Genomic DNA, 18,135 nt, shown 5'->3' with positions numbered 1-18,135 from the left:
TTTTAAACTTATTTTGATTCAACGTTCGAGATCTATTTACATACATTTTTATTTAAGCTACTGTATAAGGCCAAAATAAAATAAAAAGTACTATCACAGCACTAATAGGGTAAATACAGAATCCACTAAGAATAAAATACCCCGCAACACTCTACCCAGTGCTACATAGGCAGATTATTTGAGGTACTAAGAGTATTTACAGTTACCATAGACAATGACCAGCAATTATCTAAGATTTTTTTTATTTTCACAATTTTTCATTACACAAGTTTGTCACAAAGTTGAAACAGTTGTACAAACAACTAAACAGTGAGTTTAGTATAGAGGGCACCTGGACATCTTTGGCTCTCACTACTGTCAAGTAGCTACCTGGGTTTCCCTTGGTAACTACACATTCATTTTCTTTCAATACATGCTACTGTATCAAGCAAGGTCAAAGTCACAAGTAAAACCTAGAACTGCTTTACAGAGTAAGGCTTTAAAACAGGAAAAACACACACAATCGTTCTCATTCATTGTGATAATGAAGCCCACTGACAAAGGGCTGGTTGCATAAACATTGCCCTAGAATTATGGTCAGACTTAGGAAAGTCTAATTTCATCTGTTGCATAACGCTTGGGTGTCATAAGTCTGACTAAGCTAATCACAATAAGAGACGGACTCAGAGGAAATTATGTAATGAGAAACGCAGACAAGGTGTAACCCAGGACAAACTGACGGGGGGGTACTAGTAATCTTCATGGTGGTAATCTTCCTCGTAACTCTGGGGCCGTAGTATGATGCTGTGGTAGGTCTTGATGCAGGATAGGGCGGTGGGCGGGATGAGACGCCTGTCAATCAGGTTGTACTCCAGGTGAACGGAGACTAGGGGCGAGTCGTCACTCTGGCGCATGTCACACAGAGAGTTCAGAGGAACGTATCTGCAGGGAGGAAAGAAAAAGACGGACATTCAGTTACCACCGACAGAAAGACAGATACTCAGACAAGACAGAACAACCTTTGATCCGGCTAAAGGAAATAACGACTGAGAGAGAAACATAAATTACACGTTGAGATTCACAATAGCAATTTCAGATCTGAATGTGTCATTATGGTTAGTGGCAACTGTGCTCTTCTCAAAGTTGTTTCATCTCTAAATGGGAGGAAGAGGACTGTATCAAGCAAGATTAAAGTCACAAGTAAAACCTAGAACTGCTTTATAGAGTGAAGTTAGTTACGTTAGATAATGTTGCCCCCGAGTTACCTGACAACGATGCGGCTGAGTTACCTGATAACATTGCGGTTGATCTACCTGACAACATTGCGGTTGACCTACCTGATAGCATTGCGGTTGACCTACCTGATAACGTTTTGGTTGAGTTACCTGATAACGTTTTGGTTGAGTTACCTGATAACGTTGTGGTTGAGGCGGAGGAGCTGCAGGCTCTTGAGCTTCAGTAGCCCCCTGGGGATGGAGCGAAGCTGGTTGTGGTCCAGCAAGAGTTCAGTCAGGGAGTTGTACAGGCCCAGGAAGGACACATCATCAATGCCGTCGTTGGCCAGCCTGTTGTGGGACAGGTGAAGGAGGTCGAGTCCCGGTTTAATGTGGCCAAACACGTAGCCAGGGATCCGCTCAATCTGGTTGTGGTGCAGGTGGAGCTGCTGTAGACCCACAGGGAGGAAGGAGGGAACATGCACCAGCTTATTGTGCGACAGGTCCAACGACTCCAACTTTCTGAAATGGTGGGGAAAATACAGGGAGATCTTTTGCTCAATATGTGAAAAGTTTCGAAGACATGAAGAGATAGAAGGTAATGTACTGTATTATGTCTCCAGTTAAAAGGGGACTTTTTCAATCTTAGGACTATATTTTGAGTCCACCTTTTCTTTAGAAGGCTGGTTCAATGTTTCCCTTTTCTCCATCTTTGACCAGAGGGTTCCATCATATCCATCACATGTGTCTCACAACATTGTAGGAGTTTCAAACCACTAAGAGCCTTAGCACAAAGGCAGTTGGCCAGCAGTCCCTCCCTTTGGGCTTGACTCTCTACAACCTATCATAAAGCTGGACTGTGTCTGCTGCGCCGCTGTCTAGCCAGCCACATCAGCATGCCCCAAAACAATGTCCTCCGTGGCTTTGCCCTCTATTCTCTTGTTTTTCCTTTTCTCCTTTTTCTTCTAAGATGCAATTAAAATGATATTTTCCTCTCGTTATTGCCAGGAAACTGGGAGACTAACATATGTACAGGGTGTCAGATGAATTACACCATTTAAACTTTTGCTTAAGAATCCTGTATGCAATAATGTTGATGTTCATGCATTTTACAAAAACTTTTGTTAAACAAAAAGTATATTCAATGCGTTCAAAAAATAAATACTGAGGTCACTTTTCTGCAATATCAGAAATAGGAATAAAATGTGTTCCAACATTCCCTTCAAGGTGGAGCTCAAAACCAGAGTAACAGTAATCTTTACACTGGACAATAACCTCCTAAATGCTGCAAAAGCAAGAATGGAGAGAGGTTGTTGGGACTTACAACAAGTGTATCCAGGCCCTTGGGGCTATGCGGTCCTCCCGGATCCTATTATGACTGAGATCCAGAAACCTGAGGTTGACGGTCTTGTTGAGGATCCCCTCATGCACCTCTTCTATTCTGTTATCCGACAGGTGAAGTGCCTGAGAATACAAACCGCAAACGCTTTGAGTATTCGTGTTGTTAGGGGGGTGAGGGGGACCTACCTAGTATACACACTACAGATTAGGAGTTAATAATATAAAGTACATTCGGAAAGTATTCATACCCCTTCACTTTTTCCACATTTTGTTACGTTACAGCCTTATTCTAAAATTGATTAAAAAAAAATTCCCCCACATCAATCGACACACAATACCCCATAATGACAAAGCAAAACCTGTTTTTTAGAAATTATTGAATATTTATTTAAAAAAATACAAAAACAACGACATCTTGGGTATGATGCTACAAGTTTGGCATACCTGTATTTGAGGAGTTTCTCTGCAGATCCTCTCAAGCTCTGTCAGGTTCGATGGGGAGGGTCACTGCACAGCTATTTTCAGGTCTCTCCAGAGATGTACAATCGGGTATAAGTCCGGGCTCTGGCTGGGCCACTCAAGGACATTCAGAGACTTGTCCCGAAGCCACTCCTGCATTGTATTGGCTGTGTGCTTGGATTTGTTGTCCTGTTCGAAGGTGAACCTTCACTTCAGTCTGAGGTCCTGAACACTCTGGAGCAGGTTTTCATCAAGGATCTCTGTACTTTGCTCCATTCATCTTCCAGTCCCTCCTGCTGAAAAACATCCCCACAGCATGATGCTGCCACCACCATGCTTCACCATAGGGATGGTGTAAGGTTTCCACCAGACGTGATGCTTGGCATTCAGGACAAAGAGTTCAGTCTTGGTTTCATCAGACCAGAGAATCTTGTATCTCTTGGTCTGAGAGTCCTTTAGGTGCCTTTTGGCAAACTCCAAGAGGGCTGTCGTGCCTTTTACTGAGGAATGGCTTCCGCCTGGCCATTCTACCATAAAGACCTGGTTGGTGGAGTGCTGCAGAGATAGTTGTCCTTCTGGAAGGTTCTCCCATCTCCACCGAGGAACTCTGGAGCTCTGTCAGAGTGATCATCGGTCACTTCGCTGACCAAGGCCCTTCTCTCCCGATTGTTCAGTTTGAACGGCGGGCAGCTCTAGGAAGAGTCTTGGTGGTTCCAAACTTATTCCATTTAAGAATGATGGCGTCCACTGTGTTCTTGGGGACTTTCAATGCTGCAGACATTTTTTGGTACCCTTTCCCAGATCTGTGCCTCGACGCAATCCTTTCTCGGTGCTCTACGGACAATTCCTTCGACCTTAGTTTTAGTTTTTAGGCTTAGTTTTTGCTTTGGGACCTTATATAGACAGGTATGTGCCTTTCCAAATCATGTCTAATCAATTGAATTTACCACAGGTGGACTCCAATCAAGTTGTAGAAACATCTAAAGGATGATGAATGGAAACAAGATGCACCTAAGCTCAATTTGGAGTCTCATAGAAACGGGTCTGAATACTCAGTATTTCAGTTTTTTAAATGTGTATAAATATGCAAAAAAATCTAAAAACCTGTTTTCACTTTGTCATTATGGGGTATTGTGTGTAGATTGATGAGGGAAAATTAATTTAATCATTTTTAGAGTAAGGCTGTAACGTAACAAAATGTGAAGAAGTCTGAATGCACTGTATGTGCACCTAGCTCGCAATTACCAAAAATAATATGTTTAGTCAAACATCTGAAACCTCTCATAGTCTGTGGACTATTCCAAAACTTATTTCAGATAAGTTGATGTTTCAAATGTCTGAGAGCTATGCTCCTTTGTATGACTGAGGCTACTGCATATCAGTGGCTCCTTCATGCTCACTACAGTGACATCACAGGCACCTGGTCCAATTACTGACCTGCAGGGTCACAGGAAGCCCAGAGGGGATGGCCCGGAACTTGTTGTCCTCCAGTCGCAGATAGATGAGTTTCTTGAGGGGCCGGAAGGTCAGAGGTGACACATTCCCATCGTGGAAGTGGTTGTCCTCAAGCTCCAGTGTCAGCAATTTGGACAAACCTGAGGAGAGACACATTTTCAAATCCCAACATGACAATATCAACATATAATATCAACATACAATAATCCAATGTAATTTGACTTGTTTTGCTGATTTTCGTAATGTGCTCATCTGAACATCCTATCTAAGGTCACTTGAAATAGTACTGTAGGTGCTCAGATGCAAGCTAAGCATGAACAAACAAAGCTTTGTACATATACTCTCTCTCTCTGTAAACTCCACCTTCCTATACCTTTAAAGCTGTTAGGTGTGAGGCCCAGGATCTTGTTGTCATTGATCTTAAGCTCCACCAGGGACGGCGGGAGAATCGAGGGGACTTTGGTCAGATTGTTGCCATCTAAATTCAACCTCCTCAGCTGGGTCAGGTTCTGAAACAAGCCAAGAATCTCCACACATTAGAACATTAGAGTGCTAAGCGTGATTTAACCAGTGTCCCTCTCTCTCTCACGTCCAAGCTCAAGAACTGCAATGTTACCTTACGCCTATGACATGGGCCTTATACCAGTATAACCTGCGTAACTACCAGTTGAATAATCAACGCAAGTATTATACCCTGTAACAGGCCAGTAGGCTTAGTACACAATAGTATTTTTCAATGGTGCAATAATATGATTTTTCCCAGCAATGGCAGTTCTCCCAGTGGTGATTTGATTGAATTCCACTCTTTGTCTTATTCATGAAGTGCTTTTCGTGACGTGTTTTGTTATCAAGTCTGTCCAACTCTGAGATGTACTGCAAGCGAAGTAGTTAATAAACACTAATGCTCTCTCAAGGGAATTTTTAGTACGGTAAGCTCCTGGCATCAGGGACTCTGACACCTTAGTGGGAACAAGTACATTTAAAAAATATATATTTTATTTTATTTAACCTTTATTTACCTAGGCAAGTAAGTTAATTACAAATTCTTATTTACAATGATGGTCTACCCCGACCAAACCCTAACGACGCTGGGCCAATTGTGCGCCACCCTATGGTACTCCCAATCACGGCTGGTTGTGATACAGCCGGGAATTGAACCAGCGTCTGTAGTAATGCCTCTAGCACTGAGATGCAGTGCCTTAGACCGCTCTGCCACTCGAGAGACCGCTGCGCCACTTAGGATGCCTTGCCAAAAATGACTGATCTGTTTTTAGTTGTGGCTTGTCTGTTGACCGACAATATTCCCAGGGTCATTGCAACAACTAATTGACATTCGCCTCGATGGGGCCAGTTTAAACTTCTGTTCTTATGCGCTACCCGGGAGACAGCAAAAGTTCTAGCAGTCCAACTACAAGATGGATCATTTTGTTTAAACATTAGGCACTACCTATAACTTAAATGACTGTGACATGCACATACCTGTACTATTCTGTAACACCACACTGTGACATAATATTACAGTGGGGCAGAAAAGTATTTAGTCAGCCACCAATTGTGCAAGTTCTCCCACTTAAAAAGATGAGAGAGGCCTGTAATTTTCATCATAGGTACACTTCAACTACACTTTTTGCCCCACTGTACATGTTTAAATTCTATCATAACAGCCTGAGAAGAATCCAGGAAATGCAGCATGATAATGGTCAATAGAGCCCTGAAGTAACTTGAGGCTGAGATGTATAGGTGGGTTTGGGAGCGTAGTAGAGGTCCAATTGGAACTAAAGCCAAATATGTTGACATGAATGATGCTCTCAGACTCACCTGGAACAGGTCAGGGCTGATGGAGGAGTCGTCCAGCTTGTTCTTGCTCAGGTCCAGCCACTCCAGGTTGGGCAGCCCAGCCAGAGCCCGGGGAGGGATCTTATTGATCTTATTGTCTGATAAAAGAATAGAACACAAGCTGACCCAGTCTCCTCAAACAGAGAAAGGCCTGGGTTCACATGCCATTGCACCTGCCTTAATGTTTATGCAGTATCTTTGTGTACAAAATATGTTTATATATGCAACTGTGTAAACACCGCAAAGGACATTTGATTGCATTGACGCACACAATGGTAAAACCTTTGCCTTCCCAAAATTCCAACTTATTAAACATAGTTACCTATTATAGTAAGCCTGAACTCAGATTCTTGTCCCCCCTCTTGACTCTGCTAATTGTCCCTGTATATCCTCACCTGCCAGATAGAGGGTCTTGACCCCCTGGTCTGAGAGGATGGGGACGTGGACCATGCCAGTGCTGCCACAGGCGATCAGAGACTCCGAGAGCAGGCAGCCAGCAGGGAGAGACTCCATGATGCTGTGTCTCCTGGGGAATGTGACCACAGCACGTCCAGGCCCCCTCACCATGGGTCTCCTAGTGGTGGTAGTAGCCAGTCGGCCAGTCGCCATGGTGACTGGTCTCCCCATTGGTGCCAACCTCATGGTTGGTTTTCCGGTGGCCCTGATGATATAATCATCATCGTCGTCATTGTCGTCATGCTCGCTATGGTCATCGTGATCGTCATCATCGTAGGGAAGGTACGGAAGGCTGTCTTTGTTTATCTTCGGGTCACGCCTTTTGGCCACAGGGACCTCGGTCTTCCTGAGTTTTGTTTTCACAACCATTTCCTGTTTCTTCACAGACACTTTTTGTTTCTTCACAGCCACTTCCTGTTTCTTCACTGCTACTTCTTGTTTTTTGTTCTGGGTGGCCATGGATTTCACAACAGCAACCTATACAACATAGACATCACACACAAAATATATTTAATGATATATATTAAATTCCTCCAAAAATCCCTGTCAGTTAATACTCAGTCATAAGCAAAACATGAATACAATAGTCAAAGCATTGTTAGTTCATCTGCTGTGCAGTTCCTATAGAATTGCCCTCTTCATTTTCCCATGGGCACCATTTCCCCATGGGCACCATTTCCCATGGGCACCCACCACTTTCACTGGACTAACATGCCGCTCCTCCTTCTTCTGACGTCCTGCTCCTCCTTCTTCTGATGTCCTTTGGAGACTCTTCTTCTGCTTTGGAATCCCCTCTTTCTTCTCTGCATTAGGGGAGGATTTCTTGGCTTTGGGAGCCACTGTCTGCTGGTTATTTGAACCTGAGAAAGAGGGCAATATATGTTACATTCATATTTATACAGTATATAACAGTAACAGTCAAAAGTTTGGACATACCTACTCATCACAGGGTTTCTCTTTATTTTTTACTATTTTCTACATTGTAGAATAGTAAAACGATGAAATAACACATGAAATCATGTAGAAACCAAAGAAATGTTCAACAAATCAAAATATATTTTATATTTGCCTTGATGACAGCTTTGCACACTCTTGGCATTCTCTCAACCAGCTTCATGAGGTAGTCAACTGGAATGCATTTCAATTAACAGGTGTACCTTGTTAAAAGTTTAATTTTGTCACAGTTTCTGTGTTCTTTGATTGTTGTTTCCTTAGGTTACTGCTGGAGGGCACGCTTACCCCATTTCTAGTTTCCAGGTTACCCTGATTGTTACTTATTGGATTCACCTGTGTTTAATTACCTTCTCTGTTCACTTGGTTGCCTTGTTATTTAGGTTCCTCAGGTGGTCTGTATCTTTGCTTAGGTTTAATGTTTAATTTGTATGCACTTGTACAGCTGCCTTGTTTCTGTTAAGACTCTAAGCAAATGTTCTGGATTTACCCTTACCTATGCTTGCTGTGTTTCTCTGCGCCTGGGTTCGAGTTCGTACTAGCATCAGACCAAGTCCATATTATGGCAAGAACAACTCAAATAAGCAAAGAGAAATGACAGTCCATCATTACTTTAAGACATGAAGGTCAGTCAATCCGGAACATTTCAAGAACTTTATAAGTTTCTCAACTGTTCAGAGGAGACTGCATGAATTAGGCCTTCATGGTCGAATTGCTGCAAAGAAACCACTACTAAAGGACACCAATAACAAGAAGAGACTTGCTTGGGCCAAGAAACACGGGTAATGGACATTAGACTGGTGGTAATCTGTCCTTTGGTCTGATGTGTCCAAATTTGAGATTTTTGATTCCAACCTCCGTGTCTTTGTGAGATGCAGAGTAGGTGAACGGATGATCTCCACATGGGCAGTTCCCACCGTGAAGCATGGATGTGTGACGGTGTGGGGGTGCTTTTGCTGGTGACACTGGCTGTGATTTATTTAGAATTCAAGGCACACTTAACCAGAATGGCTATCACAGCATTCTGCAGCGATACTCATCACATCTGGTTTACGCTTAGTGGGACTATCATTTGTTTTTCAACAGGACAATGACCCAACACACCTCCAGGCTGTGTAAGGGCTATTTGACCAAGAAGGAGAGTGATGGAGTGCTGCATCAGATGACCTGGCCTCTAGAATCACCTGACCTCAACCAAATTGAGATGATTTGGGATGTGAAGGAAAAGCAGCCAACAAGTGCTCAGTATATGTGGGAACTCCTTCAAGACTGTTGGAAAAGCATTCCAGGTGAAGCTGGTTGAGAGAATGCCAAGAGTATGCAAAGCTGTCATCAAGGCAAAGGCTGGCTACTTTGAAGAATCTAAAATGTATTTTGATTTGTTTAACACTTTTTTGGTTACTACATGATTCCATATGTGTTATTTCATAGTTTGATGTCTTCACTATTATTCTACAATGTAGAAAATACTCAAAATAAAGAAACCATTGAATGAGCAGGAGTGTCCAAACTTTTGACTGGTACTGTATGTACACAATTCCATGCTCTGATAAGTCTGTACACTTAGTCAGCATGGACATTTCAACTAAAAAGCTGCCATTAAATATAATAACCACAAATAAGATTACAATCCTTCCATAACAATCTACAACTTGAATGCCTACCGCCGCAGGGGACAGGGTGACAGCTGACAGTTCCCCTCTGACACTGGCACACGGAGCAGGGCTGAGGCGACCACATGGCCCTGTCAAACAGGAACATCCCATTCACCGAGCACTGCCCGCTGCCACCTGCAAGGCAGACAGAACAACAGACACACACAAACACACCATTACTCACCCAAACTACACATGATCCACAGATAAAGTCTACATGAAACTGATGCTAAATAAAACTATATGCACCACACTCTGTCTTTGAAAACTCAGTGCAGTTCTTTCTGAAGGATGGTGGACCACCCTTGACTTGGGAGAACACACTGTAATCACAAAAACTAGAAGCACTGTGAAGTATGCATGCATGTTGCCCCCACCATCCTTTTCCAAGAAAACTTACCAGGGAGGAGAGTATCATCAGTGTTATCCGGATCAGGTAAGTCAGCTGCTACCACGGGTTTGGAGCTCCTGGGCTTCTCTGTTCTATGGCTGGGCTTCCCATCAATTAGTGAGGCTGTTGCATATAAGCAGAAAAATAGGAGCGCTAATCTGTTCATGGTCAGCTCTGCCATGGACTCTCCTGGTCAGCCTCCTTTTGGACAGAAACCTTTTCAAAGTGAGTGTGAGGACTCTCAACTCCTGAATGGCTTTTATAGACTCTCACCCCCAGGACATGATTTTTGGCCACACACCCCAGAAAAACCCCAAAAGGTGAGAGGATAGAGGAGTGGTGAGAGGAAGCAGGGGAGTGGGTAAAAAAAAATAAAAGTTTTTAAAAATTCAGGACAAAGACCCCCTTTCATTCATCTTTAAGAAACCACCTACCTCTCCTCTCCACCCACAGCCCATGGTATACCTAACAAACCAATAGAGGAGGTCCAGTCAGAGACTGCATATTGGAGGTGTCAAATAATTACTGTGATGTCAACCAGCGGAGTGCTTTCTAACAGCCCAAACAGACAGTTTATCTAAGGCCCATTCCCATTGGCTACGGGCCAGAAGAGGTATAGCCCACTGTGCTGTGTGGCCAGAAAGAAAGAAAAAAAAACTCTCCAAGCTCTCCAATCGGAGTCCAGCTGGAATGAAAGGTTGCTTTGTGTCCAACACCTCCCTAGCCCACCCCACCACCAACCACTACCAGCCAGCAGGACAGCGAGACACAGAGACCACACTCCTGAGAAATTCTTGGACTTTTCTCCCTCTGCTTTTCGACCCTGCTTGACCGCATGGTTTTCCCCCTGTAGTGTCACCAGGGCCTTGCATCTCTCTTTACACACACTTTTCTTGTAACTAAGATAACCACAATATATGTCGACACTGTCGATTCATGTATCCTGATATAGTATGTTTAGTATACATAAAAACTTAACCTTATCTTTGAGTGGAGTGTGATATGATTGCAGCAACACTTACTGCATTCTGGACCACCTCTGTCACTGTCCGTCTGTACTATTTCTCCCAGTATGACCCCTGGTTGCATTTCATGTCTAATTTCTCAAAACCACATAAAATTATCCTACTCCTACTTCCTTGTGATGTCCAAATCCTGTTTGTGAGATTTAAAAAGGTGTGCCAGACATCAACCGCTCAGAGTGAGTAAATACCAAACACTCCTACATCATCCTGCTTATAGAAACAGACACCTGCAGACCTGCTGCATGGCCAACCAAGAGCAAAACAGACTGTCATCTCAGCATACACCCTAGACACTTATAGGATCAGATTTACTCAATGATTGCATTAGTTCAACGTTTGCACCTGGACCCGTATTCATTATCAAGGATGAACATAAGACCCAGATACAGACCACGTCGAATAAACAATAGTTTAATAATCCAACAGGAGCAGGCAATAGACAGGTCAAGGCAGGCAGGGGTCAGTAACCAGAGGTGGGGCAACGGTGCCTGATGGCAGGCAGGCTCAGGGTATGCAAAGGGATATAATTCAGAGGGGGGCAAAGATATAGGTCAGCAGGTAGGCTCAGGGTCAGCAGGTAGGCTCAGGGTCAGCAGGTAGGCTCAGGGTCAGCAGGTAGGCTCAGGGTCAGGCAGGTAGGCTCAGGGTCAGCAGGTAGGCTCAGGGTCAGCAGGTAGGCTCAGGGTCAGCAGGTAGGCTCAGGGTCAGCAGGTAGGCTCAGGGTCAGCAGGTAGGCTCACGGTCAGCAGGTAGGCTCAGGGTCAGCAGGTAGGCTCAGGGTCAGGCAGGTAGGCTCAGGGTCAGCAGGTAGGCTCAGGGTCAGCAGGTAGGCTCAGGGTCAGCAGGTAGGCTCAGGGTCAGCAGGTAGGCTCAGGGTCAGGCAGGTAGGCTCAGGGTCAGGCAGGTAGGCTCAGGGTCAGGCAGGTGGGCTTGGAATCAGGATAGGCAAGGGTCAAAACCAGGAGGGCGAGAAAAAGAGAGACTAGAAAAAGCAGGAGCTGAGACACAACACACTGGTTGACTTGACAAACTGACAACGGACAAACAGGAAACAGGAGACAAAGGGCTGGAGACAATCACAAGGACAGGTGAAACAGATCAGGGTGTGACATTCATAAAGAATCTTAGGAGTGCTGATCTAGGATCAAGTCCCCCCTGTCTAAAAGGCTAAACTGATCAGTGCTATTACTTTGGGACGATTATTGAATATGGGCCCAGATATTTACTGGTAAAGGTCAATGAAAGATTGTGAGAAGGAAAAGCCTGACAGCTAGTATAGAAAACATGGGTTAGCTTTTGTTATAACAATAGGTGCAAATAATTAATAAATCTGTCCTTACACCTTCAAATGTACTACATGGTCTGAGAATTCTGAAATATTAAATATTTTCACAGTGCCTTTTTACTAAGCAGGTGATTGGCTAAGAGGATGACCTCAATTGAACCTTGACAGCGAAACATAGAAAGGTTATTTGAGTCCATGTGAGAATCAAATCTGGTTTGCAACATAATTAACTGTTATAGAACGTTTGTCTCAATATATATGTTTTAAGTACCCAAACCTATGTGCAGTATCTGTTGCCACAATAAGGGAATAATCCCAAACACAAAATAACATGTGGTTATTTTTTAAATTTAACCTTTATTTAACTAGGCAAGTCAGTTAAGAACAAATTCTTAATTACAATGACGGCCTACCAAAAGGCAAAAGGCCTCCTGCGGGGACGGGGGCTGGGATTAAAAAATAAAAATAAAAATAAATATAGGACAAAAATACACATCACGATAAGAGAGACAACACAACACTACATAAAGAGAGACCTAAGACAACAACATAGCAAGGCAGCAACACATGACAACACAGCAGGACTTCCGGCGCCGACAGAGATGGGCCGCCTCGCTTCGCGTTCCTAGGAAACTATGCAGTTTTTTGTTTTTTTACGTGTTATTTCTTACATTAGTACCCCAGGTCATCTTAGGTTTCATTACATACAGTCGAGAAGAACTACTGAATATAAGATCAGCGTCAACTCACCATCAGTACGACCAAGAATATGTTTTCCGCGACGCGGATCCTGTGTTCTGCCTTACAAACAGGACAACGGAATGGATCGCATGCAGCGACCCAAGAAAACGACTCCGAAAAAGATGGAAACGAGGCGGTATTCTGGTCAGACTCCGAAAAAGGGCACATCGCGCACCACTCCCCAGCATTCTTCTTGCCAATGTCCAGTCTCTTGACAACAAGGTTGACGAAATCCGAGCAAGGGTGGCATTCCAGAGGGACATCAGAGACTGCAACGTTCTCTGCTTCACGGAAACATGGCTCACTGGAGAGACGCTATCCGATGCGGTGCAGCCAACGGGTTTCTCCACGCATCGCGCCGACAGAAACAAACATCTTTCTGGTAAGAAGAGTGGCGGGGGCCACCTCATGACTAACGAGACATGGTGTGATGAAGGAAACATACAGGAACTCAAATCCTTCTGTTCACCTGATTTAGAATTCCTAACAATCAAATGTAGACCGCATTATCTTCCAAGAGAATTCTCTTCGATTATAATCACAGCCGTATATATCCCCCCCCCAAGCAGACACATCGATGGCTCTGAACAAACTTTATTTAACTCTTTGCAAACTGGAAACCATTTATCCGGAGGCTGCATTCATTGTAGCTGGGGACTTTAACAAAGCTAATCTGAAAACAAGACTCCCTAAATTTTATCAGCATATCGATTGCGCAACCAGGGGTGGTAAAACCTTGGATCATTGTTACTCTAACTTCCGCGACGCATATAAGGCCCTGCCCCGCCCCCCTTTCGGAAAAGCTGACCACGACTCCATTTTGCTGATCCCTGCCTACAGGCAGAAACTAAAACAAGAGGCTCCCACGCTGAGGTCTGTCCAACGCTGGTCCGACCAAGCTGACTCCACACTCCAAGACTGCTTCCATCACGTGGACTGGGACATGTTTCGTATTGCGTCAGATAAAAATATTGACGAATACGCTGATTCGGTGTGCGAGTTCATTAGAACGTGCGTCGAAGATGTCGTTCCCATAGCAACGATAAAAACATTCCCTAACCAGAAACCGTGGATTGATGGCAGCATTCGCATGAAACTGAAAGCGTGAACCACTGCTTTTAATCAGGGCAAGGTGTCTGGTAACATGTCCGAATATAAACAATGCAGCTATTCCCCCCGCAAGGCTATTAAACAAGCTAAGCGTCAGTACAGAGACAAAGTGGAATCTCAATTCAATGGCTCAGACACAAGAGGCATGTGGCAGGGTCTACAGTCAATCACGGACTACAAGAAGAAACCCAGCCCAGTCACGGACCAGGATGTCTTGCTCCCAGGCAGACTAAATAACTTTTTTGCCCGCTTTGAGGACAATACAGTGCCACTGACACGGCCTGCAACGAAAACATGCGGTCTCTCCTTCACTGCAGCCGAGGTGAGTAAGACATTTAAACGTGTTAACCCTCGCAAGGCTGCAGGCCCAGACGGCATCCCCAGCCGCGCCCTCAGAGCATGCGCAGACCAGCTGGCCGGTGTGTTTACGGACATATTCAATCAATCCCTATACCAGTCTGCTGTTCCCACATGCTTCAAGAGGGCCACCATTGTTCCTGTTCCCAAGAAAGCTAAGGTAACTGAGCTAAACGACTACCGACCCGTAGCACTCACTTCCGTCATCATGAAGTGCTTTGAGAGACTAGTCAAGGACCATATCACCTCCACCCTACCTGACACCCTAGACCCACTCCAATTTGCTTACCGCCCAAATAGGTCCACAGACGATGCAATCTCAACCACACTGCACACTGCCCTAACCCACCTGGACAAGAGGAATACCTATGTGAGAATGCTGTTCATCGACTACAGCTCGGCATTCAACACCATAGTACCCTCCAAGCTCGTCATCAAGCTCGAGACCCTGGGTCTCGACCCCGCCCTGTGCAACTGGGTACTGGACTTCCTGACGGGCCGCCCCAGGTGGTGAGGGTAGGCAACAACATCTCCTCCCCGCTGATCCTCAACACGGGGCCCCACAAGGGTGCGTTCTGAGCCCTCTCCTGTACTCCCTGTTCACCCACGACTGCGTGGCCACGCACGCCTCCAACTCAATCATCAAGTTTGCGGACGACACAACAGTGGTAGGCTTGATTACCAACAACGACGAGACGGCCTACAGGGAGGAGGTGAGGGCCCTCGGAGTGTGGTGTCAGGAAAATAACCTCACACTCAACGTCAACAAAACTAAGGAGATGATTGTGGACTTCAGAAAACAGCAGAGGGAACACCCCCCTATCCACATCGATGGAACAGTAGTGGAGAGGGTAGCAAGTTTTAAGTTCCTCGGCATACACATCACAGACAAACTGAATTGGTCCACTCACACTGACAGCGTCGTGAAGAAGGCGCAGCAGCGCCTCTTCAACCTCAGGAGGCTGAAGAAATTGTCACCAAAAGCACTCGCAAACTTCTACAGATGCACAATCGAGAGCATCCTGGCGGGATGTATCACCGCCTGGTACGGCAACTGCTCCGCCCTCAACCGTAAAGCTCTCCAGAGGGTAGTGAGGTCTGCACAGCGCATCACCGGGGGCAAACTACCTGCCCTCCAGGACACCTACTCCACCCGATGTTACAGGAAGGCCATAAAGATCATCAAGGACATCAACCACCCGAACCACTGCCTGTTCACCCCGCTATCATCCAGAAGGCGAGGTCAGTACAGGTGCATCAAAGCTGGGACCGAGAGACTGAAAAACAGCTTCTATCTCAAGGCCATCAGACTGTTAAACAGCCACCACTAACATTGAGTGGCTGCTGCCAACACACTGTCATTGACACTGACCCAACTCCAGCCACTTTAATAATGGGAATTGATGGGAAATTATGTAAATATATCACTAGCCACTATAAACAATGCTACCTTATATAATGTTACTTACCCTACATTATTCATCTCATATGCATACGTATATACTGTACTCTACATCATCGACTGCATCCTTATGTAATACATGTATCACTAGCCACTTTAACTATGCCACTTTGTTTACTTTGTCTACATACTCATCTCATATCATCTCACATCTCTTTCTATCTCTCTTTGATTTTTATTTTGTTTATACCTTCCGGAAACCTGCCTCACCCACTGTGATACGGAATCGCTATCACTTTTAATTTTTATTTTATTTTTATGACACACTCAAGAACCTCCAGACGCTAACCAGCTAACTAGCTACAAGCTATTTAGTCATTGTTAGTTTTAAAAAAAAACCTGGATAACACTCGTCAGCCCAGCTTCCCAGCCCAGCTTCCCTGCCCATCCACCGCTGCCCCCTGGACACTGATCTCTTGGCTACATAGCTGACGCACGCTGGACTGTCCATTAATCACGGTACCCCATTCTGCTTGTTTGTTTATCTGTCGGCCCAGTTGCCTAGTCAACGCCATTTTACCTGCTGTTTGTTGTGCTAGCTGATTAGCCTCACCTACTGTTTTTAGCTAGCTTTCCCAATTCAACACCTGTGATTACTGTATGCCTCGCTGTATGTCTCTCCCAAATGTCAATATGCCTTGTATACTGTTGTTCAGGTTAGTTATCATTGTTTTAGTTCACAATGGAGCCCCTAGATCCACTCTGCATACCCCTGTTACCTCCTTTGTCCCACCCCCCACACATGCGGTGACCTCACCCATTACAACCAGCATGTCCAGAGATACAACCTCTCTCATCATCACCCAGTGCCTGGGCTTACCTCCGCTGTACCCGCACCCCACCATACCCCTGTCTGCGCATTATGCCCTGAATATATTCTACCATGCCCAGAAACCTGCTCCTCTTATCCTCTGCCCCCAACGCTCTAGGCGACCAGTTTTGATAGCCTTTAGCCGCACCCTCATACTACTCCTTCTCTGTTCCGCGGGTGATGTGGAGGTAAACCCAGGCCCTGCATGTCCCCAGGTACCCTCATTTGTTGACTTCTGTGATCAAAAAGTCTTGGTTTTATGCATGTCAACATCAGAAGCCTCCTCCCTAAGTTTGTTTTACTCACTGCTTTAGCACACTCTGCTAACCCTGATGTCCTTGCCGTGTCTGAATCCTGGCTCAGGAAGGCCACCAAAAATTCAGAGATTTCCATACCCAACTATAACATCTTCCGTCAAGATAGAACTGCCAAAGGGGGCGGAGTCGCAGTCTACTGCAGAGATAGCCTGCAAAGTAATGTCATACTTTCCAGGTCCATACCCAAACAGTTTGAACTACTAATTTTGAAAATTACTCTCTCCAGAAACAAGTCTCTCACTGTTGCCGCCTGCTACCGACCCCGTCAGCTCCCAGCTGTGCCCTGGACACCATTTGTGAATTGATCGCCCCCATCTAGCTTCAGAGTTTGTTCTGTTAGGTGACCTAAACTGGGATATGCTTAACACCCCGGCAGTCCTACAATCTAAGCTAGATGCCCTCAATCTCACTCAAATCATCAAGGAACCCACCAGGTACAACCCTAACTCTGTAAACAAGGGCACCCTCATAGACGTCATCCTGACCAACTGGCCCTCCAAATATACCTCCGCTGTCTTCAACCAGGATCTCAGCGATCACTGCCTCATCGCCTGTATCCGCCACGGAGCCGCAGTCAAACGACCACCCCTCATCACTGTCAAACGCTCCCTAAAACACTTCTGTGAGCAGGCCTTTCTAATCGACCTGGCCCGTGTATCCTGGAAGGACATTGACCTCATCCCGTCAGTTGAGGATGCCTGGTCATTCTTTAAAAGTAACTTCCTCACCATTTTAGATAAGCATGCTCCGTTCAACAAATGCAGAACCAAGAACAGATACAGCCCTTGGTTCACTCCAGACCTGACTGCCCTCGACCAGCACAAAAACATCCTGTGGCGGACTGCAATAGCATCGAATAGCCCCCGTGATATGCAACTGTTCAGGGAAGTCAGGAACCAATACACGCAGTCAGTCAGGAAAGCTTCTTCAGGCAGAAGTTTGCATCCTGTAGCTCCAACTCCAAAAAGTTCTGGGACACTGTGAAGTCCATGGAGAACAAGAGCACCTCCTCCCAGCTGCCCACTGCACTGAGGCTAGGAAACACGGTCTCCACCGATAAATCCATGATTATCGAAAACTTCAATAAGCACTTCTCAACGGCTGGCCATGCCTTCCGCCTGGCTACTCCAACCTCGGCCAACAGCTCCGCCCCACCCGTAGTTCCTCACCCAAGCCTCTCCAGGTTCTCCTTTACCCAAATCCAGATAGCAGATGTTCTGAAAGAGCTGCAAAACCTGGACCCGTACAAATCAGCTGGGCTTGACAATCTGGACCCGCTATTTCTGAAAC

At 45.3% G+C, this 18,135-nt stretch overlaps 1 protein-coding gene and 1 long non-coding RNA gene across 4 annotated transcripts; one reads left to right on the top strand and one right to left on the bottom strand.

The window, feature by feature from the left end:
* Positions 1-49: 49 nt before the first annotated feature.
* On the bottom strand, positions 50-11,518 carry LOC118359755 (extracellular matrix protein 2-like). The gene is made up of 10 exons (XM_035738439.2): positions 9,747-11,518; positions 9,356-9,481; positions 7,434-7,600; positions 6,680-7,217; positions 6,267-6,382; positions 4,822-4,957; positions 4,431-4,588; positions 2,518-2,657; positions 1,389-1,715; positions 50-921 (listed from the first exon to the last, which is right to left on the bottom strand). The coding sequence occupies exons 1-10, from the start codon at positions 9,916-9,918 to the stop codon at positions 729-731; spliced, it is 2,073 nt and encodes a 690-aa protein (XP_035594332.1). The 5' UTR covers positions 9,919-11,518; the 3' UTR covers positions 50-728.
* LOC127912513 (uncharacterized) lies at positions 11,268-12,278 on the top strand. 3 transcript variants are annotated; one of them, XR_008083029.1, is made up of 3 exons: positions 11,268-11,377; positions 11,417-11,473; positions 11,531-12,278. It is a non-coding gene; the product is annotated as an uncharacterized LOC127912513 (long non-coding RNA). The 3 variants fall into 3 exon arrangements; XR_008083030.1 differs by having other exon boundaries at positions 11,417-11,492; positions 11,551-12,278; XR_008083028.1 differs by having other exon boundaries at positions 11,417-11,492.
* Positions 12,279-18,135: the final 5,857 nt, after the last annotated feature.

This window comes from Oncorhynchus keta, chromosome 27 (assembly GCF_023373465.1).
Source record: "Oncorhynchus keta strain PuntledgeMale-10-30-2019 chromosome 27, Oket_V2, whole genome shotgun sequence".
Lineage (NCBI taxonomy): Eukaryota > Metazoa > Chordata > Actinopteri > Salmoniformes > Salmonidae > Oncorhynchus > Oncorhynchus keta.
Note: the sequence above shows the minus strand (reverse complement) of the source record. Positions and strands in the feature narration are given on the sequence as shown.

Excerpts from the sequence above, each read along its gene's own strand:
- LOC118359755 (XM_035738439.2), bottom strand. The coding sequence starts at position 9,918 with ATGGCAGAGCTGACCATGAACAGATTAGCGCTCCTATTTTTCTGCTTA. Across the intron at positions 2,658-4,430 it reads GGCTTCCTGTGACCCTGCAG|GCACTTCACCTGTCGGATAA; the intron begins GTCAGTAATTGG and ends TTGTATTCTCAG. Across the intron at positions 1,716-2,517 it reads AGGGCCTGGATACACTTGTT|AAAGTTGGAGTCGTTGGACC; the intron begins GTAAGTCCCAAC and ends CCACCATTTCAG.